This window comes from Macrotis lagotis, chromosome 1 (assembly GCF_037893015.1).
Source record: "Macrotis lagotis isolate mMagLag1 chromosome 1, bilby.v1.9.chrom.fasta, whole genome shotgun sequence".
NCBI classification, from domain to species: Eukaryota; Metazoa; Chordata; class Mammalia; order Peramelemorphia; family Peramelidae; genus Macrotis; species Macrotis lagotis.
The window spans coordinates 318414578-318437253 of record NC_133658.1 but is presented as its reverse complement, the minus strand read 5'-3'; the positions used below and the strand labels follow the sequence as shown (position 1 = coordinate 318437253).

The window sequence follows — 22676 nt, the reverse complement described above, 5'->3', positions numbered from 1 at the left end:
AGTGGTACTCAATAAGTCAGTTTAATACTCTTCTTGGATAAATGAATGAATAAATAACATTTTTATCAGCTTTTGAATAGAGTGAGCACCAGTCTATAATTAAAAAAGCACTTTTGTTGTCAGTAAATATTGAACTAACTATTTTGCTATAAAAAGTATTAAAGAATTGGTCTTGGGAATAGGAGAGTAGGATTTTAACTTTGGTTTGAATTTAATAGATGTGTGTGACACTTTTAGCTTTGGTTTTCTCATTTGTGAAATGGAGATAAAAATTATACCCCCTAATTCATAATGGGGCTCTTGTGAAGAATGCCCTTTAAATCTTAAAATTTTATACTTAATATAAGATTATGATGCCACTTCTCCCACATTGAGAACATAAACAGCTTGAATTCTTCCTTTCTATGACTTCTAGCCAGTTAAAATAATTTTAAATCATACTTATATGGCTTGGATTTACAAAACATTCATGTGCCCTTTGGTGTTAGTGTGTTTCAAGCTCCTGATTTCAGCTATTTTATCTTAAGTCTTCAACAAATGTCACCCATTTGATAAAGGGAGAGTACAGCTGAACCATGTAATTTTAAGTTTTTCAAATCCTATGTTTTAAATATTAAAGCCATTGTGGGATACATACTTTAGGAGATAAGAATGTTTGCCCAATTCAGGAAATGTCCTAAAAAATACAACAGCTGTGTTTGGACTGATTGGGCACCAGAGAAATAACTATACATTATTTGCTGTGCAAATTTTAAACTTAATGATAAAATTTTCCTTTCAATATGATAACTGTCAGCATATGTGCAAATTATTTCTCTTTACTGTAATATGTTTTAATTGTTGACATAAAACTTCATAAAGTCACATCATTATTGTGGATGAACCTTCATAGAGCCAAGAAAAAGATCTTTTTTTTTTGAGTCATTTAAAGTTGAACATTGCATTCCAGGCATAAAGTAGATTAAAAAAGAAATTAGCTATTTAGGTATATTCTCAAAATACTTTTTAGCAATGATATGCAGTTTAATAAAATTCTTAATAGAATTTATAGTTCTGTTCAATAAAGGGGTCATTTTCTAGTTTGTTTTTGGTATATCTCTGTCAAATTGAATCTTGATTAAGGGTGAAATATTAGATGGTGGATGTTGATTTCACTTTTTCCTTAAAGTGTGGGATCAAGACTTCTATGCTACAAAAAGTCTAGTTTGGTCAGCTAATAATTTTTTCATCCTCTATTAGAAAACTCAATTTTGGAATATCTGAAGTCCATATGGCTTTGTATGATGAAGATCTCATGAAAAATCCATTTTATCTGGCAATTCAAAAGAGACGTCCTGATCTATGCCGCAGAGTTGCTGAAGTTCATGGTATTGTAAGTATATCAGTCATCTTAATTTTTCTGTTTGAATTTATAGCTATGATATTATTAATACCTTTAGACCTCTTTGAAGAGGTCAGGAAACAGAAGCATTTTGAATTTAATGACTTTAAAACTGTTTGGCACATGGAAAAAGAACCACAGTGTTTTTTCACTTTGATGATGATTTCTCTCAACTTCCTATTACACAGTAGTCTCTCCTTCTTTTGAATTTATATATATATAGAGTTGACATTCCATAAACTTCTGTTGAATGAGTATATGTGTTTCTAAGAAAAGCATTTAACACTTCTACCATCCATTTGTGGAGCAGCAAATGAAGAAATTTTTAATGGTGTAGATAACTGTCATTAACTTGGCGGTATACTTTTCAGGGATGTACACACAGATATTGAAGTTTACATACATTGCCAGAGTTAGCTCTGTTAACTCTCCCAGAGTTAGTGCTGTTGAGCTGCCTACCCTAAAGGATTACAGAACTATTGTATTGATTTCATTGTTGCAGGCCTATGAAACCTGGACAGTATACCAGTAGCATGGCAGAAAACAATCATTTTCATTTGGGTTGTCTTAGGAATATTCTGAGGATCACCTGGCAAGATACAGTATAGGACACTTAAAGTCTTTTCTTACTGCAGAGGAATGTGTGTGTGTGTGTGTGTGTGTGTGTGTGTGTGTGTGTTTGTCTATATAGATATACATGTATATATATTATATGTATGTACATATATATATATATATATATAAAACATATATATAAATACAAGGAATCTCAAGGTCTCTCTGAAAATCTTTGGAATTATTATGAGATTTGGGAGACATTGGCACAGGACTAAACTGCCCAGTTATGGCCTTCCTGTACTCTATGAGCAAAGCAGAATTTTAGTAGCTTAAAAGAAACATGAGATAGAATAATTTAGAGAAATATCCACTTCAGATTTTCAAATGAACTATTTGTCACAACTTGTGATAGAACCTTCAGAACTTGTATTGTTCTGATCAGCCATTTGGATATACAATACTTTGACCCCAGTAGAATGAAGCTATTTTGGCCTTTTTTTTAGCCCAAAGAACCACAACCAATCAACCATATTTGGAACCTACTCTTTGTTTTTTATCTATTTGGGATATAATTTCAATACTTGGATCTCTGCTTCTAAGTGTATAGCCATTTTAGTCATTTTTTTTTTCCTTTGGCATAATCCTAGATGTTATCTAGATGGTTGTACCAATTTACAGCCTTGCCAATAGGGTTTTAGGTTCCTGTTGCCTCCCCAACCTTGAATTTTCTGCATGTGAGGTAGAACCCGAGTTGTTTTGATCCATATTTATTTTTGTCATTGGGAATAATCTTTTGTATTTTAATAATTTGTAGTTCTTTTGAAAACTTCATATTTTTTGAACTGTTACTTATTAGGTGAGTGATTCTTGGTTTGTCTCAATTCCCTAAATCATCTCAATCATCTGAAAGGCACTTAAGAATGAAAATGGAAGGCAGGCTACCAAAAGTAGAAAAATGGAGAAAATTCGCAAAATCCAGCCTCAGACACTTAATAATTACCTAGCTGTGTGGTCTTTGGCAAGTCACTGAACCCCATTTGACTTGCAAAAACCTAAAAAAAAAAAGAAATAAATGGATTAAATTGGGAAAAGCATCTAGACTGGACCATGTAGATATAAAAGATACTTGTTTTGGAGGTCATTTAATGGTGATAGTACTGAGGGACTGATACACTAGATATCTGAAGGAGGGGAAAATATCAAAGGAGTATTAAAAAGCTCAGGTCTCATTAATATAAGACCTCACATCTTAGTAATATAATTAATATGAGATTTAATTAACAAAATAATAAAAGACCGAAGATGACTGGGAACTTTAATAATATAGACTTATATGCTCCTTTCATTTGTATTTTGAGAGTCGTGATTTGAAGTTACTCTTGATGAACATGTTAATAGAGAACAAGCAGGCTTTTGCAAGTAATAATTATCAGTGAATCACATCTTTACCATTTTTATATTTAAAAATGTAAGATATAGAAAATGTAATACTATTGTGCTTATTATTTGATTAGTAGTAAAAAAAATTGACTACAAAAAATTCTTGCAGGTCCTTTTCTATCAAATATTTCTTGGAAGATGCAAGAAAAAACTCCTGTTTAGTGCCTCTCTGATCATAAACATCAGTTGAGGCATAATACAAGAAGTTATATGTGCATAATAATAATAATAGCTAACATTTAATTAGTGCCTTCTTTGTGCTAGGCACTGTCCTGGATCACATAGTTAATAAATATGTAAGACTAGCTTGGAACCCAGCACTCTATCCACTTTTCCATTCAACTGCACATCAAAAGTGCTTGCCATTGTCATAGAAAAGCTCTAACACACGCTGATTGAAGAGGAATTCCCTATAATTGATAAGGCCCTACTTCATTGCATCAAACCCAAGAACTGTGTAGTTTCCTTGGAGCACCAGTTCAGCTAGAATTCCTAGAAAAAGTAAATTGAGAATTGTTTTTTTCTTCCCTTAAGAGATAAAAATGATTTTATAAATGACGTGAGAGTGCTAGAGGAAAGTTTCAGAAGAAATAAACTATGGAAGAAAGAACTGAAAGTAGAATTAATAGCTTGGCACAGTAGGTACAAAACCTTGTCCAAGCAACAAGCTCCCTGAAAATTAGAATGGAAATAGATAGAAGCCAGTGGTCCTATGAAAACAAGAAATATTTAAGTTTGGAAAAAACATAAGGTATCTCTTAGCAAAAACAATTGACCTAGAAAAAAATGAAAAAAATCATTAGTCTACCTTTATTCCATGACCAAAATTTAATCCTAGTCATCATATTTCTAGTTTTCATAAAAGAAAAACTGCTCAGATTTCTTAGACCTATAGGGCAAAGTTAAAAATAGCAAGACTTAATCTATCATTTCTTGAATGGAATCCTAAAATGAAAATTTTCTGGAACATTACAGTGATATTCAGAGTGTTCAAGTTAAAGTAAAGAAATTGCAAATATTCAGAAAAAAATATAGTACCACAGAACCATAGTTAGGATCACACAAGATTTAATAGCCATTAGAAGAAAGGAGCAGAGAGTTGGACTTGATTTCGCTTAAAATCAAGAATAACAAACCAGAAAAATTAAATGTAATCCTAAAATTCATTCTTATTTTAAAAAACAACAATAAGAAGCATAGAATTAAAGGGTTTTTATCTTTAATATGATAAATTTTACCTATCTAGGATCAAGAGCTAGCTTTATCTGTATTGGGGATAAAAATAGAAGCCTTTCCAGGGCAATTAGAAATAGATATAAGAAGAATGTCCATTATCTTCATTATTTTATGTGATGCTAGAAATGCTAACTATAATGATAAGACATGGAAAAGAGAGGGAATAATCAGAGGTAAAGAGAAATTAAAGTTAATGCTTTTTGTATATGGTATGATGATTTACTTAGAGAATTCAAGTCAATTAAAAATTGATTGAAACAACTAACAACTTCAGCAGAATTGTAATATAAAAAATAAACTCTAAAAATAACCATCTTTTTATATATCAATAAAATGAAGCAGGAATAGAAAGAATGAGAAATTTGATTTAGAATAATTTAGATAATTGAAGTCTGTCAATAAATGGGAACTATGTCAACATAATTACAAAACAGTTTTTTACAAATAAAGACATCTAAATAATTGGAAAAATATTAGTTGCTTGTGGTTATCCTGAACCAGTATAACAAAAAGATTCTACTAAGTTAATTTTCTTATATAATACCCTATCATACTACCAAAGATTACTTTATAGAGCCAGAAAAAAATTATAACAAAATTTATCTGGAAGAATAAAAGGACATGAATTCTTATTGGACCCAAAGAAAAAAGTAGGTAAGAAGAAACTGAATTTCAAACTATACTATAAAGCATCAAAATGATATATAATATTGGGTAAAAAATAGGTCAATCAATGAAACAGATTATGAACATGATAAAATGAAGGAATGAGTGTAGTAATCTGGTATTTCATAAATTCAAGGATCCCTAGTCATTGGTATAAGAACTCACTCATTTTTTGACAAAAAATCTGTTGAGAAAACTGGGAAAGTCTGATAGAAACTAGATATAGTCCAACATTTTAAAACATTTTCAAAGATAGACTCCAAATAAGTATCCGACGTACATGTAAAGGGTAATATCATAAACAAATTAGGAGACCAAAATTGTCTATCAGATCTGTGATGGGGAAGAGTTCATCTAAACAAGCAAAAGAGAGGATCTCAGAAGACTAAATGGACACTCTTGAGCATATAAAATTAAGATGTTTTTGTACTAATAAAACTAGTACAACTGAAACTAGAAGAGAAGCATATAAACGAGGGGAAAATTTTGCTGTACATTTCTCCAATAAAGATCTCCTTTTTAAGTCATATATGGAAATGACTAAAATTTATACCAAGAGCCATTCCTTAACTCATGGATCACTTAAGGCATATGAACCAGTGTATTTTCAGATGAAGAATTTCAAGCTATGGAAAAAAACATTTGAAAGGGTACTCTAACTCACTAATAATTTGAGAAAAGTAAATCAAAATAGTTCTGAGGTTCTACCTTGGACCCATTGAATTGACAAAAAAGGAAAATGTTAGGTGCTAGAAGGACCATGGGAGAACACAGGCATTATCGTAATGCTTATGGAACTATTATTTGAGTAGATGTCCTGGAAAGTGGTTAGGAATTGTGCCCCCAAAGCTATTAAACTGTGGGGTGAGTGTAATGAGTTGAGATTGACACCCAGGTTTGCAGCCTGCGTGACTGGGAAGGTTTTGGGGCCCTACTGAGAAGGTAATAAGAGGGGAGAGTTCGAAGGTAAAGATAATGAGTTATCTTTTGGAAATGTTGAATTTAAAATGTCTAAATGACATGTAATACAAAATGTCTAGTTCTAGATGTGAGATTGAAGATCAGAAAGGTGGTTAGAACTGGATACAAAAATTTGAGAACCATCTGGTTCTCCAAGCAAAATAGAGAAAGTAGAGAACAACCCAGGACAGAGCCTTGATGAGACCCCCTTGGTGAATGTATAACCAGCAAAGGAGACTGAGAAGTATTGGTCAGTGGTAGAGGAGAATGAGGTGTAAAAAGTGCCATGAAAACCAGGAGAGAAGTTAGTATTAAGAAGAGAGGTAAGTGACAGTGTCAGAAGCTGCAGAGAGCATGAGGAAATCGAAAAGCCCATAAGTTTTGGAAATTAAGAGATAAGAGAGACAGAGATAGAGAGAAAGAGGGGTGTCACTTAATTGTGGGTGACATTGTCAAGGAGTTTAGCCAGAAAAGAAGGAGAGATCTAGGGTAAATATGCTATGAAAAAGAATCAAGTGAGTAGTATTTGAGGTTGGGAAAGACATGGAAGTGCTCATTGGTATTCAGCTAGTAGGCCAGGGAGAAATTGAAGATTAGTGAAAGACTAGGGATGACAGGAGTAATCAGCTGCCCTTCTTCAATCTTCTAGAGGCACTGGAATGGGATCACTTTTGTATGTAGAGGAGTTTGCCTTGGCCAGGAGAAATGACATTTCTTCATGTGAGTTAAAGATGATAGTAGAGCAAGGCATCTGAGTGATGTAAAATGAAGAGGGCAGAAGAGGTTGCTCTTGATGAATGGCCTCAATTTCTTCAGGGAAATATTAGGCAAGATTTTCAGCTAGAGGTGATGGTGAGAGGTTAAAGAGGGGGGGGGAAGAGGTCTGGAAAAGTTACTGAGATGAGTTGGGATACTGAATAGATTAGGAAAGTATAAAAGGATTACCTTGCTGCAGAGAACTCAGTTGAGATTATATAGTATAACCCTCTACCAAGATAGGATCCAAATGGATACAGGATTTAGACATAAAAAATAATACTATAAGCAAATTAGAAGATCAAGGACTAATTTACCTGTCAGATCTATGGAAAGGGGAACAGTTTATGACTGAGGAAGAGATGGAGAACATCACTAAAAACAAACTAGATGATTTCGATTACATTAAATTAAAAAACTTTTGCACAGCTAAAACCACTGTAACCAAGATCAAAAGAAATGTAGTAAACTGGGAAACAATCTTTACAACTAATGTTCCTGACAAAGGACTCATTTCTAAAATATACAGAGAGCTGTCATATTTTTTAAAAAAAAGCCATTTCCCAGTTGACAAATGGTCAAAGGATATGCAAAGGCAGTTTACAGATGAAGAGATCAAAGCAATCCATAGTCATATGAAAAATTGCTCTAAATCATTACTTATTAGAGAAATGCAAATGAAAGCTTCTCTGAGGTACCACCTCACACCTCTCAGACTGGTCAATATGGAAAGGATAACAATCATTGTTGGAAGGGTTGTGGGAAATCTGGGACACTATTATACTGTTGTTGGAGCTGTGGAACTCCTCCAACCTTTTTGGAAAGAAATTTAGTACTACGTCCAAAGGTCAACAAAAATGTGCATCCCCTTTGATCCAGCAATCCCACTACTGCGTTTATACACTATACATCACTTGTATGGAAACATCCATAGCGGCACTGTTGGTGGTGGCAAAGAATTGGAAATCCAGTAAATGTCCTTCAATTGGGAAATGGCTTAGCTAACTGTGGTATATGTATGTCATGGAACACTATAGTTCTATTAGAAACCAGGAGGGACAGGAATTCAGGGAAGCCTGGAGGATTTGCATGAACTGATGCTGAGCGAGATGAGCAGGACTAGAAAAACACTATACATCCTAAGAGCAACATGGGGGTGATGATCAACCTTGATGTACTCACTCATTCCATCAGTGCAACAATCAGGGACAATTTGGGGCTGTCTGCAATGTAGAATACCATCTGTATCCAGATAAAGAACCGTGGAGTTTGAACAAAGTTCAAGGACTATTCCCTTTAATTTAGAAAAAAAACTGATATCTTATTGTCTGATCTTGTTATCTCTTATACTTTATGTTTCTTCCTTAAGGATATGATTTTTCTTCCTCATCACACTCAATTTGGATCAGTGCACAATGTGGAAACAATGTGTAAAGACTGACAAATTGCTTTCTGTGGGGTGTGGGGGGAGGGAAGTAAGATGGGGGGAAATTGTAAAACAAAATAAATAAAATCTTTAATTTAAAAAAAAGAGATTATGTAGTATAAATTGAATGTATGTACTCAGCATGAGTTCATGAATTTTTCCCAGCTTCATGTAGCAGCACTTGAGTAGGAGTGAAAGTTGTGGATGATGGGAGTACATTCTTCTAGGTCAAACATGTTTGACATTATTATATAGTGATTGGTTTCAGTTTTTGTTCTATTTATGTTGGTATAGAGGTGTTTGTTATTTCCTGGTTTTGCTTATTTTATTTTGATTCAATTCATATATCTTCTTATATATTTTTATTTGTGTTTATCATTTCTTAAAACATTAATATTCTATTATGTTCATATATCATCTTTTATTTAGTAACTTCCCAAATTATAGGCATCTACGTTGTTTATTGTGTTTTTGTTTTTACCAAAAGAGCTGCTATAATATTTTGGTATATAAGAAACCTCTTTGCCTACAGTAGGTTAACAGTAGCAGAAGGTCTGGACATTTTAGTCACTTTATTAGTATAATTTCAAATTTATATTAAGATAATTGAACCATTTTACAACTTCATAATCAGTGTATTAATGTGCAGATATCCTTTCCTCTCTTTTGTAAGCACCAGTAATCTTCCACTGATATATGGTTGTGAGTCATGTAATATCATAGTCTATGAATAATTAGAATTACAATGCATCTGCTGGGCAGTAGTGGTATTTATGATAGATATGAATATGTTGCAACTTACTATCAGTAAAGAATTATGTGAAGGGTCTTATGGGATATTTCATTCTATTTATTTATTTTTTGCTGGAGTGGGAACTAGGTCTGATTTTATGTAGATACAGGCCAGGGATTCTCAAACTTTTTAGTTTTAGGATCCCTCTTACATGCATAAAAATTAGTGAGGTCCTCAAAGAACTTTTTTTTTGTCCATTAATATTTATCCTGCTAGAATTTTAAAAAATACTTAAAAATATTCATTAAAATTAAATCTATTATTTATGAACACAATCTATTTTAGTGAAAAATAACAATATTTTCCAAAACAAAAACAATTTAATGAGGTGTCATGCTCTTATATTTTTGCAAATTTCTTTAATAGAAGACAGCCGGATTTTCATATTTGCCTTTACATTGAATTTGCTTTGATATATTGTTTTTATTGAAGTATATGGAAAAAAATCTGACCCCTTAGAGATTTGTTGTTGGAAAAGGGAAGAATATTTTTCTTTGATACTGAGAAGTTGAGAAGTGCTAGTTTCTTAATGGTTAGCTGTAATATGAAATCTGAAATTATATCATTGAATTTGTTGTTGTAATCTGTTACATTAAAATCTTTGGTCTAACTTGTATTCTGAATGGATCTTTTACAAACTGTGCATAATTTCATAGCATCATCTCTTGGTCATTTTTTAAAGTTCTGTAGATTTTACAAATAAAAAGTTGACAAATTTTGTTATGCAATTATTATTATTTTTTTTTTTAGTTTTTGCAAGGCAATGGGGTTAAGTGGCTTGGCCAAGGCCACACATCTAGGTAATTATTAAGTGTCTGAGCCCGGATTTGAACTCTGGTACTCCTGATTCCAGGGCTGGTGCTCTATCCACTATGCCACCTAGCTGCCTTTGTTGTGCAGTATTAAAAAATTGTATTTGCTAATAGTACCACTGATCTCATCACAATTTTTTTTCTAAGAGTTAGGAAGCTGTCAAGTTTATGATGGGAGATGCAAGTTTTCCAAAATTCTAATTTTTATTTGAAAGCACATATTTTTTACATTGGCAACAAATATTAGAAAATATCAGGCATCTAATCATAACTTCAATATAATTGATAATTGCTATATGGTGATAGCACAGCTAGGATATTAGTAAGTGTTGTGTGAGAAGTGTATTTCATATATATATATTTCCCTTCCTTCTCTGAATTAAAATCCTATTTCTTTTTTTCACATGTTTTTCCTGGCCTCTTGCTTTTTTTCCATCTAGCTTAGTGAAGCTGAGTGAGGCTTATTTTATGATTTTAGGTTTCTTTTTTTCCCCATAGAGTCTAGCAGTTATCACCTAAATGTAAACGGAAAAAGGATTTCCTTCTTAGAATTTCAAGAAGAGACATAATTATATTAGTCTATGCTTGAATATGGAAAATTATAGGGAAAATGGCAAATTTCTTATTAAATTTTGCATATGAAATATTTTGGAACCATAGTACTATTTCTGATTTTCTTAAGATAATTTATAAAATTACAGAGAAGCAAAATAGTATTAGCACTTCAATTTAAATTCTTTCACTTCATTGTTAATAGAATAAGTTTGACTTCCAGACTTGTCCTAAAGAGCTATGAAAGATTCATTTAGTAACTTAAGATTAGCTATAAAATCATTATTTATGTCTTTCATTGAATTAATATATATATAGTACTATGGAATATATTTGGGGGTTAATAGCCTTGCTTTTTCCCAGTCAAAAAAGAAGTCAGGGCAGCTAGGTGGCACAGTGGATAGAGCACCGGCCCTGGAGTCAGGAGTACCTGGATTCAATTGCAGCCTCAGACACTTAATATATTACCTATCTGTGTGACCTTGGGCAAATCACTTAACCTCATTGCCTTGCCAAAAAAAAAAGTCTATTTACTTGTACAGAACTACGAAGGTTTATTTTGAGTGAAATAGAAAAATAACTCTGGAAGAATTGGTGGGAGGGGGTTTGGAAGAAAGACACTTTTCCTGAAATTGCATCCTTACTTTGTAATCACATGATTAATTAGTGATAATAATTACTTTTCTTGTTTTCTTGTTAAAACATTAAATAAACCAGTTTGTAAGAATACCTTGAATTGACAAAGCATTTTTTTGACAGAGCATTTTTAAAAAAATCTTTAAGACAAGATAGTGGGATGAAAATTTAATTTCAAAGTAAAGATTATAATAACAGTTTATAATTATTTGTATTTAAGTTAAATTTGCAGATAGGAAAAAATAAAATATTTATTAACAAATACAGTTCCTTGTCATTTGATTTGCCTAATCCCATTAGTATTAATCATGTCCCTGTCCCACTATCTTGGCTTTAAGTGGTTGAATCCATGTGGTGGCTGCTTGTGGTGAAAGGCAGTAAATCACACAAGTCCTGGTGAAGGTTATTTAGATATTTATTTTAGCTCCAGTAGACTGAAGTAATTTAAATTGAGGGTTCTCTCTTAATTTCTTTGGGGTCATAATAGAATGAGTTATAATGGAAAAGTGTGGTAATGAAATGGGAACTGATTTTGGAGTAGGAAGTCTTTTGGCCATGCTACATATGTGACCTAACCTTCTTAGGCCTCAGGTTTTTCATCTGTAAGTTGAGGGGGTTGATGGGCCTTCTTGTGAATCTATCAAATGGTCTATGAAGTCCCTTCTGACTATAAATCCTACTGATGCTTATGCTGAATTAGCCTATTATGGGCTTGGAGAATTCTACAATTAGCAGTAGAAATCTGTAGTCCTAACATTGAGAGGAAACCAGTTGCCTGCTTCTAAGCAAAGAAGTATAAGGAAGTGCCCTCCCCCTCTTCCAGGGGCCTCGGGGAGTGATGGGCCCTAGTGGGGGGAGTCATAGTGCCTCCAGAAATAAGATGGGCTTTCTTTTGTTAGCAATTGTCTTCTCTTAGGTTTTTTCCTTTGAATACTACCTTTTGTAACAATATATTCAAAAGCTGAATTTAGTTGAATTGGTAAAAAAAATTATCATTGTAATAAAATTAGAACATGTTGTTGTTTTTAATTATGTATTGAGAATCACACTAATTTACTTAACTGATTTTTCCTGTAGGTCTTAGTACCTTGCAAAGGAAGCCTATCAAGCAGCACACAATCTACCTGTCAGTTTGACTCCTATGTCCTGAAACAAGTGGGAGAGAGTTTTCAGACCTTAAATGGAAAGGTACACCATTTCTTCATAATTCAAATAGGGAGACACTGGGAAGGGAAGGGAGATAGGCGAGAGAGGGGAAACAGGCAGGGTAATAGGAGATATGTTGTATTTCTTTAAAGATAAGGGAACTTGAGAGAGAGAGAGAGAGAGAGAGACAGACAGACAGACAGACAGACAGACAGACAGAGTTACAGTGGGGATTCAGTTGACAATATGTTAATATTTCAAATTGGCAATGATAGGAACAGCTTTATGTGGCAATTCTGTTTTTATATGAATGTATGTTACTACTTTGAAGGATTGTTAAGGCTGGTAGAAAAATGACTTGGGAAGTTGAATTCCATATCACTTAGAACTCACTTTACTTAGAAGAGAAAGGAGGGAACAATGACCTAGGGAGTCAGGGCTCACGAAATGTTTTTTGTGGTGAGTTAGTGTTTGTATCTCTTCTTTCTGTTCTTTCTAATCAGCTCCCTAAGAGGAAAGAATTGTGTTCAATTACTTTGAAGCCTGTATAAGGGTTATATTCTTAGGTGTCAACCTGAGGTCAAGAAAATTATTCTTTGTTCTCCAATTGTCCTTTTTTTCCCCTGTACTCCTTGTTCCTGAGGAAGAATACACTCCTCTTCATCCTCTCCTTTCTAGATCTTTCTCTGAGCTTGCTTCTGAGGTTTTGATGACTGATGATTTTAAAGTAGCTCCCAACTTAGTAATTATGCACGTTTTCACAGAGAATTTCTAGGTACCAAAGAAACCCTTAAGGCCCAAACAAATGATTCTAGTGTAGAACTTTAGTCACTGTGACTAGCTGCTTGTAGAGAGATTTTGAGGGGGAAGAACTTGTCTCAATACCTTATACCTTCAAGCCATCCCTACCCCAGAGGCTGAATCATTATAAAATTTTTTATTTTGAATGGGAGGGTTCAGAAGAAAGCTTTTCACATTTTCCCCTTACAGTGACCATGCTCATGGTATATATCCTAGAATTATAGATTTAGAGCTATGGGACCTTAGAGACCATCTCAGCCTACCCTCTCACTTAACACATAAGGAAATTGAGAGGAGTAAAGAGACTCAGCCAAGGTCACCCAAGTAATAAGTGGCAGGAGTCCTCTGATGGGAATCTGGTGCTCTCTCTAATATAACTCACTGCCTTTCATGTACTCTTCTGTTAAGCTTAACATATATATCAGTGAAATCATTGATCTTTCAAAGCATATATTGAAAAAACGTAGTTCTTTTCATAGAGATAAGCAGTTTAGTATCATAGTGTAGGTAAATTAAAGGCCTTAATCTCCTAAGGAAACCAGGCATCTTGTTTACTGAGCACCTTTTCAGGTAAAGAAAGCTTGCCCTAAGGAAAGTGGTACCTATGCAATGTGGAGAGAGACATAAGCAGGGTTGTCAGTTTTGTTTGGATCAAGATATTTATCAACTATCTCAATCAAATAGAATTGGTCTTTTTTTAACCTTTACTTTTTTTTTCCCTAAAAGGTGAAAGTTTTTTCCCATTTTTAGCAAATTACTTGACCCTTTCTCCCAACTCTCATTAAAAAAGGAAAATATCATAATGATAATGTGATCTTTGTGTAGAAAGGAAGAGGGTTGGGTACCTTCAGTTATGTAATTAAAAGAAAACTATATAACCTGTCATATTTAAACCTGAAAGACAGTTGGCTTTTTAAAGTAAGAGTTTGGCCTCAGATGATGGGAGGAATATTAGGTGATGTTTGTGTGATCAATTACTGCTTTCTAATTTCAGGAGATTTTTATACAAGGAAACAGAATTAAATTAGGAGCTGGTTTTGCCTATCCCCTCTCAGTGCCTGTTCTCTTTGAAGAAACTTTCTACAATGAAAAAGAAGAAAGTTTTAGTATACTGTGTATAGCTCATCCATTGGAGAAAAAAGAGAGTACAGGTATTTTTAGAAAAAAACTTTTATCATATGCTTTTTTTTAAAGATTATATATATGCAATACATATAACAAATCTATGTATATTTGTATATTTACATATACATGTATATGTATATATATGTATGTGTATATGTGTGTGTGTGTGTATGTGTGTGTATAAATAAAACATTACAGTGATTGTATCAGATTGTATCTAAGTAAAAGGTTAAATCTTTCAATGATAGTGTAGTGGAAAGAGCCCTGGAGCAGGATTCAGAAGATCTGGGTTCAGGTCTTTCATTTAGTCACTAAGTAATCATGTGACTGTGAGCAAATCACTTAATTCTTAATTCTCAGTTTCCCTCAGCTGGAAAATAGATTTCATAATAGCTTATTAACAGCTCTTGTGAGATTATGCATAAACAAAAGTGTTTTGAAATTTGTAAATTGTTTTTTTAAACATACAGATAAATTTATGGTATTATGTAATTCCATTTGAGAAATGTACACACATTTCTATTAAGATGTATGGACTAAAAATCTTTTTAGAAATAATCAGTCTAAATTTTATTGGCTAGCATATTCTGTGGGTTTCATCTTTAAATCCTTTTCCTCAAACAAGTCTATTTTTTATTTTAAAAATCACCTGCTTCTTAGACCCTATTGTTTTAATGTGACTGATTTTGATGTTATGTAAAAAGTTCTAGACAGTGAGACAATTTTTCCCCAATATTACTATTACATTTTTTATTTTAATTTCCAGATCAAAGAGTAACCCAGACTAGAATAATTCTTTCCTGGCTCTTTAGGGTTTCATTCACTGGTATAGTCTTGGGCTGGTTTTGTTGCTTTCCTGAGTCAGTCTTTTGGATACCCAATGTTAAATTGGCTTTTAATTTGGATCTTCGTCAAACCTTTTTTGCCTTTTTTATCAGGAGGTCCATTTCTCTCTCTCTCTCTCTCTCTCTCTCTCTCTCTTTTGGAGGCAGCTGGGGTTAAGTGACTTGCTTAGGGTGACCAGTTGGTAAGGGTTTGAGACTGAATTTGAACTCAGATCCTCCAGAATACAGGGTCAATGCTCTTTCCATTTACTACTTAGCTGCCCTTAGGAGATCCATTTCTAGGTTTGATAATGAATGAAAGAACATCAGAGTTCTTGTTTAGGCTTATCTCTTTTTTCTTTACAGAAGAATCTTCAACCTCATCAAATTCTTTTACCCTGAAAACAATTGAAGATGTAAGAGAATTTTTGGGAAGATACTCAGAGAGATTTGACAAAAACATTGCATCCTTCCACCGAACATTCAAAGATTATGAAAGAAAGAGTCTTCGTCATTACATAGTCAGTAACTTGTAAATTGAATGGAACAGTAGTTTCAATAATTTTTTAACTAAAAATCTTATAGATATTTTAGCTGTTCATGGAGTATTTATCCTTATCTATTTTTTAAAATTCCAAGATGGCTTATTCATGTTGGTTTTTGTTATCTTTTTTTTTTTTGCAAGGTGATTGGGGTTAAGTGACAACTTATCTACATACTTTTTACTCTTTTTTTGCACAGGATTCAGTGAATGCACTTTATACTAAATGTCTTCAGCAGTTGTTAAGAGATTCTCATTTGGTAAGCAGAATGGTTTGTAGATACAGATATTTACTTGAAGTTCTACCCAATGCAAATAAGGTTCTTTTTAACATAATTTTCTTAATGCCTAGAAAATGCTAGCCAAACAGGAGCTTCAGATGAATTTGATGAAACAGGCGGTTGAAGTAAGTGATTAAGGTTGCAAGATGAAAAAATTATATATTTTGTTTGCCGTTGCATAATAATGCTTTCTAAAATTATGATCTGATTAATTTTGCAGATGTATATTCATCATGATATATATGATCTGATCTTTAAATATGTGGGAACTATTGAAGCAAGTGAGGTAAGTTATAAATAGGCTTCAGAAAAGAGATGGAAGTCCTATTCTGTAGTTTTAAATAACTCAAACTTTTAAAAATTTATTGTTAGGATGCTGCCTTTAACAAAATTACAAGAAGTCTTCAGGACCTTCAGCAGAAAGATATTGGTGTTAAACCAGAATTCAGGTAAGAGTTACATTATAACAAGGCTGATATTTTGGTTATTGTTTCTTCCTGGGAGATTGTTTTGGGTGATATTTGATTCCGGGGATGGAGAAGAATTAAAAAACATGGACTTCAATTTTCTACTTCTTATAATCCCTTTAGAAGGTTTGCAAGTATAATATACTTTCTAGATTAATGTGGTGTGGTGAGAAGCACACTGCCTTTATAATTAAGAGACCCAGTGTTCATATCCCAACTCCAATACCTGATAGCCTGGGCCTTAGTTTCCTCAAATGTAAAATGAAGAGGTTTTACTATAATAAGGCCTCTAAGGCCTTATTATAAGCTTGAGATTTGTGATCCCCACTGTTGCCAATTTCATTAGAGTTAGGCATTTGATTCTGCTTCATTTTGTCACTGATTTGTTAAATTATCATTTTGAATATGATTCTTTTGCTTTCTCTTTCATTCCTTTTTTTTTTTTTAGTTTTTTTTTCTTTCAAGGCAATGGGGTTAAGTGGCTTGCCCAAGGCCACACAGCTAGGTGTTTATTAAGTGTCTGAGGCCGGATTTGAACTCAGGTACTCCTGACTCCAGGACTGGTGCTCTGTCCACTGCCATCACTTAGATGCTCCTCTTCCATTACTTTTTTTTTTAGGTTTTGTAAGGCAAACAGGGTTAAGTGGCTTGCCCAAGGCCACACAGCTAGGTAATTATTAAGTGTCTGAGACCAGATTTGAACCCAGGTACTCCTGACTCCAGGGCCAGTGCTTTATCCACTACGCCACTACGCCACCCCATCCCCCCTCCATTACTTTTTAAAAATATTTGTGCAGTCCCTTTTGGGATGCTTATTGTGAAAGAATCATGAATTAGTATGAACTTTCTACTTCTGACCTAAATTGTCTCTCCACATTACATTACAGCTTCAACATACCCCGTGCAAAGAGAGAACTGGGTCAATTGAACAAATGTACCTCTCCACAACAGAAGCTGATTTGTCTTCGAAAAGTGGTACAGCTAATTATGCAATCTCCTAGCCAAAGAGGTTTGTAAACAGGGAGGAAAATGGGATAGAATGTTCCTACAGTATTGAAATTTAGAGAGAGCAATACAGTTAATGGAAGGATATAGGGAGTTACATAGTCACCTAATATGTTTTAGGACTGTACTTAGTACTGGGGATACAAAGAAAGGCTTCCCCCGAGAATCTTACAGTCTAATAGGAAAGAACACATGCAAAACAACTTTCTATAGACAAGATACTGGATAAACTTGGGGTAGTCTCAGAAGGAAGACACTAAGACGAAGGAGGACTAGGAAAGGATTTTTGCAGAAGGTGGGACTTTAATTGAGATTTGAAGGAAACCAGAAAAGCCAGGAGACAGAGGCCAGGTGAGGACTCAGGGTTCCAGGCATGGGGGCGGTTGATGGAAATGTCTGAGTCACCTTCAAGAAAGAACAAGTTTTGATGTATGTCAGTGGTTCACAGACATGTAGAGGAGTACTGGAAAGGTAGGAAGAGACTGGGTTAGTAAGAACTAAATAGGAGATTTCTTATTTGATCCTGGAGATGATCAAGAGCCATTGAAGTTTATTGAGCAGTGTGATGGGGTATAATCATTTCTGTGCTGTAAGAAGAAAGAGGAAATTGAATCAAGAGGAGTCAGTTTATAACATTGTACTTGGACCAAGAAGATTTAGATTATAGTCTCAGCTCTACTGCTTATTTACTGTGTAATTGTAGGTCATTTAAGTTCTGTAGACCTCAATTTCCTCATTTACAAAATAGGAATAACTTTATAGGATTATTAGAAAGCAAAACTAAACATAGTGTCTGGTATAATGTATTTGCATAATAGTAAATGCTTGTTGATTGATTTATGGATGAGATGCTAGGTTAGCATTCCACTTTCCCCCCTAAAACTTATAAATGTTATGGTCATTTATTATTATTATTATTATTATATGGTCATTTATTATTATTATTATTATTAATAATAATAATGATGATGATGATAAAGAAAATATCTACTTACAGTGAAGACTTGATGGGAGTGTCCTGCTAATAAAACTTAAGTATAGTCACAATGTAAAAGAAACCAGTATTAAATGTGAGGGCCCAGAAATAACTGAAATGGTAGGAGATGCTAGATATACTTTAATAGAGAACCTTACTTGTTTTCTCTTCAACCTCTTGAGGTAGATAATAATTTTCAGCTCATTATGCTTTGGAAAATGACCAAGCTTATCCTCGTTTTTGTCATTTATTTAAAAATATGGGAATATATATATATATATATATCTATATGGCACGTTAGAATCTCTGATTGTTTATTTTCAGATACTAGAAGAATATGTTTTTGATGAATAGTCATCGCACCACTAATAGCATGGACTTCTTCTTTCCTTTTTTGTTCTCCTTGCTAAAAGTAACATATTTACTTTCACGTTCAATGTAAGCTTTGTGATTGTAAGTCATATATCCAGTTTTGATGTCCAGTCGTATGTCCACTTATAAAAAGCTAGAACTAGAGAACTAGCACATAGTATTTAAAATGTAAAAAACTTTGTTAATAGCTTTAGGGAGATGTGACATTTAATCCCATGTTCTTTTAGTTTCCTGAAAAAAGAAACAAACTTGTTTTGTATCATATGAAAGGACAGTTTATTGTATATGCAAAGTGTGGGTATTGTTTTTCCATTGAATCTGACTTCTATTTTGAGGGCAGTGACATTGTACTTATGTATTTTGAACATAATAATATTGGGGATGTGATTTTATAGATAGATAAAGAGATATATAACTATAGTGTCTTTGTTTTCTTGAATATTTCTTCCTACAGTTAACATGGAGACCATGTGTGCTGATGATCTTCTGTCTGTCTTGCTTTATTTACTTGTGAAGACAGAGATACCAAATTGGTAAAATAATTTTAAAGATGTTTTTAGCCTGTAACATTGCAATATGATTTCTATTATCTAGATTCATATTTTGAGTAGCCTAGGTTTATAAAGACTAGATACTTGACCATATTCTCAGGCTGAGTACTAATTTCTTTCAGGAAAGTAAAACAAAAATCAGTTTTAATTTATTTTCTCCCTTATGTATTTTTAGGAGAAAGACTGGATAGTAAAATTTTTGGATAAAAAAATCTTATAGCCATTTTTTTAGTGTAGGCAATACCCAATATATAAGTAGTAATCATTGGTTACCTTTTTGATACTTGTATTTTTGTATCTTTTTTTACTGGTAAATAAAAGAATTTTTAGTTGAATAGATGCCAACATACTGGAACAGAGTTCTGTAATTTAGAACTAGTCATAGTTCTACTATGAAATTATTTTCGTTTTGAGCTCTTTTTTATGCTATGTATTATCCCTTCTCATTGGACTAAGTATGGAGTTTTGCTGTTCTTTAATTCTATTGGATCAGCTGAAGATTAAACACAGATGGAAATGAAATTGATCAGATTAACTGAACAATACCATATCTTTTGTTTAGTTTTAGGAAACTTAGTTTTGGAACATTGATTGTACTTGACCACATTTTTTTTGTCAATGTATCACTTGGACTGATATCATTATAATTTTCTTTTTTTCTTTCTTTGTTAGGATGGCAAATTTGAGCTACATCAAAAACTTCAGATTTAGTAGTTCAACAAAAGATGAATTGGGTTATTGTCTGACTTCAATAGAGGCTGCAATAGAGTATATTCGGCAAGGAAATCTCTCTGAAAAGCCTCCTGTAAGAATTTAGTTTATTTTACTTATTATGGTATAATCCATATGGTTTTGAAGGACTTAAGAGAAAGGGCTCAGATTTCTCTTACAAGAGAATGGAGCCACACTGCTTGTAGAGGAGTTGTGGGTGAATGGGAACTGATCTTGACCTTTCTGACATCATCACTAAATGGCCTTTGTTATTCATTTCAGTTTTCTTAGTATAACAATACCCAATGAATTTTAAATTTTGGCTCATTTCACCTCTGAGTCAACAATCATGTCCAGTCTTGCCCATTTCTGTTCTTTCTGGATCCATTCTGGAAGTGAACAACTTAAAGAAAGGCTGGTAGTTAAGTTGCCAGTTAGTGTTGCCATTCCAGGATATGAGAAGCACACCCAGAGATTTGTTGTATAAAATATTTTACTTGAAAATTGTATAAGGTTTATCATAGTCTTGATATAAAGTTCTGTCAGTTTTATCTGTTTTTGAGTTTATTTGTATTATGCTAACACTTCTACAGCACGATTTAATTAGGAGAGTTATTTTCCTAATTAGTATTTGGATTTCAAGTTTCATATTACAAAAGATTACATATTCACTTTTGATTTTTTGATTCTTTCATTTACATTGTTATAGTCATTTTGTATATTGTTTTCTTGTCTTCCTACTTCATGCTAATTCATTTCATTTGTTTTTCCATGATTCTCTTTATGTTTGTTGTTCATTAGAGTATAATAATATTCCAGTTATGTACTATACTTTGTTTAGCCATTTCCCAGTTGATGAACATCTACTTTGTTTCCATTTCTTGCTATTAGAAAAAGTAACTATTCATATATGTATATTTACATATATAATACTATATATGTATATATACACATATATGTGTAGTCTTTGTTCTTATCAGTGGCTTCCTTTTGGCAATAAATCTAGTAATGGAATCATTTCTAGTGTCAAAAGGTATGGACATTTTATTTGCATATTCCAAATTGCTTTTAATTCATAGCTCCACTAATAATACACCAGTATGCCTATCCTATTCCTATCTTGTCATCTTTGGCAATTTGTTGGGTGTGAAGTAAAACCTCATGATAGTTTTTTATTTGCATTTCTCTTACTCATTTCATTTGATTATTAATAGTATTCACTTGTTATTTTGAGAACTGTTGATATCCTTTGACCACTTATTTCTTGGGGAATGACTTTTGGTTATATCTACATGTATATACACATAGTTTTATGTGTATAGATATAAACACATGTATATGCATTTAAATATGTAAAATGTACTTGTATATACACACAGTGATAGGTACACATACCTATATATACATACACAATACACACATATACACACATGCATGTGGTTTTATATCCTATACAAAATAGACAGTTTTCACTTTATGTAAATTTGCACTATGCAAATTCAATATTATGTGTAGCATTCTGAAAGAAATCTGCATTCCTAAATAGCATGTTTGTAGTTTTAGTGTATGTACTCTCTCTGCCCCTGTCCCATTGGCTTGCCATTCTGGGACCTTCTACCCTTTCCTTCAACCAAAAAACAACCTCAAAACTCCTCCAAATGAAAGAAACCAAATGGATGTGTCTGAGGAGACTGCCACAAAGACATCTTTGGCCTACTCTGCCTGTGTGTCTGTCCTTGGATGTCTGTCTTCTGTCTTTATTGAGTATTGTTGGTCTGTTGCTAGCTCCTGCATGTCATCTATTTTCTCCTCTCTATGTCCATGTCCTCCTCCATCTGTCTGCCCCCTCGCAAAGTGTTCTTCTTTCAGTTCTGACCAGGCTTCCACATGGCTACTATGTTCTTCCTCATACTCTTACTTCTTTGTCTCTGACTCCAACTGTCTTTGAATTATGTGCTGGTCCTCCATGAGAACTTAGTCTCTTTTCTGCCTTCCTCCTGCCGTCCTTTCCCCCACATCCTCAGGCAAATTTTCATTATGATAAAATTGCTTTAGTAAGAGGACCGAGGTAACAGTCCACTTGAGTTTAGTGAGAATTGTTTGTATACATATGCATATACACACAAATATGCATATACATACCTATGTTTATCTGTGAGAATGTATAATACACACATATGTATGTGTGTATGTGTATTTTTATATCTTGAATACCAAACCCATATCTTAGAAATTTGGTACAAAAATTTTTTTCCTTCATTTAGTTTTTTTTTCCTGCTCATCCATCCTAAGTATGTTAATTTTGTTTATAGAGGAGTTTTTAGTTTCATGTCAAAATTATCCATTTGTTTTGTAATTGCCTTTAACTCTTAAGAACACATCTAAATGTAACTGTGAGAATTATTTTGTTTCTTTTCTAATTTTTTAATTTTATCTAATTTAATATAAGGTGATATATCCATTTATAGTGTATTATGATTGTGTTGTTAGATGTTTGGTCTAAGGCTAATTTCTGCTAGACTGCTTTCAGTTTTCCAAGCAGTTTTTTCATATAAGGAAATTTTTCCTAAGTCACTTAGTTTTTCTCATTTACCAGATGCTTGATTATTTAGTTTTATTGCTTTTGATTCTCCCTGTCTTTTACATGTCAACCTTGATTT

General features: G+C 33.2%; 1 protein-coding gene across 1 annotated transcript in view; it reads left to right on the top strand.

Moving 5' to 3' along the window:
- Nucleotides 1-22676, top strand: part of ANKRD27 (ankyrin repeat domain 27) — an 88701-nt gene that overhangs the window by 26653 nt on the left and 39372 nt on the right. Inside the window, exons 3-13 of the mRNA XM_074211473.1 lie at nt 1240-1372; nt 12294-12404; nt 14158-14314; nt 15479-15633; nt 15854-15913; nt 16006-16059; nt 16155-16220; nt 16307-16383; nt 17289-17410; nt 19209-19287; nt 19978-20110. Coding sequence (XP_074067574.1) covers nt 1240-1372; nt 12294-12404; nt 14158-14314; nt 15479-15633; nt 15854-15913; nt 16006-16059; nt 16155-16220; nt 16307-16383; nt 17289-17410; nt 19209-19287; nt 19978-20110 — 1147 coding nt within the window. The remainder of the gene's footprint in view (nt 1-1239; nt 1373-12293; nt 12405-14157; nt 14315-15478; nt 15634-15853; nt 15914-16005; nt 16060-16154; nt 16221-16306; nt 16384-17288; nt 17411-19208; nt 19288-19977; nt 20111-22676) is intronic.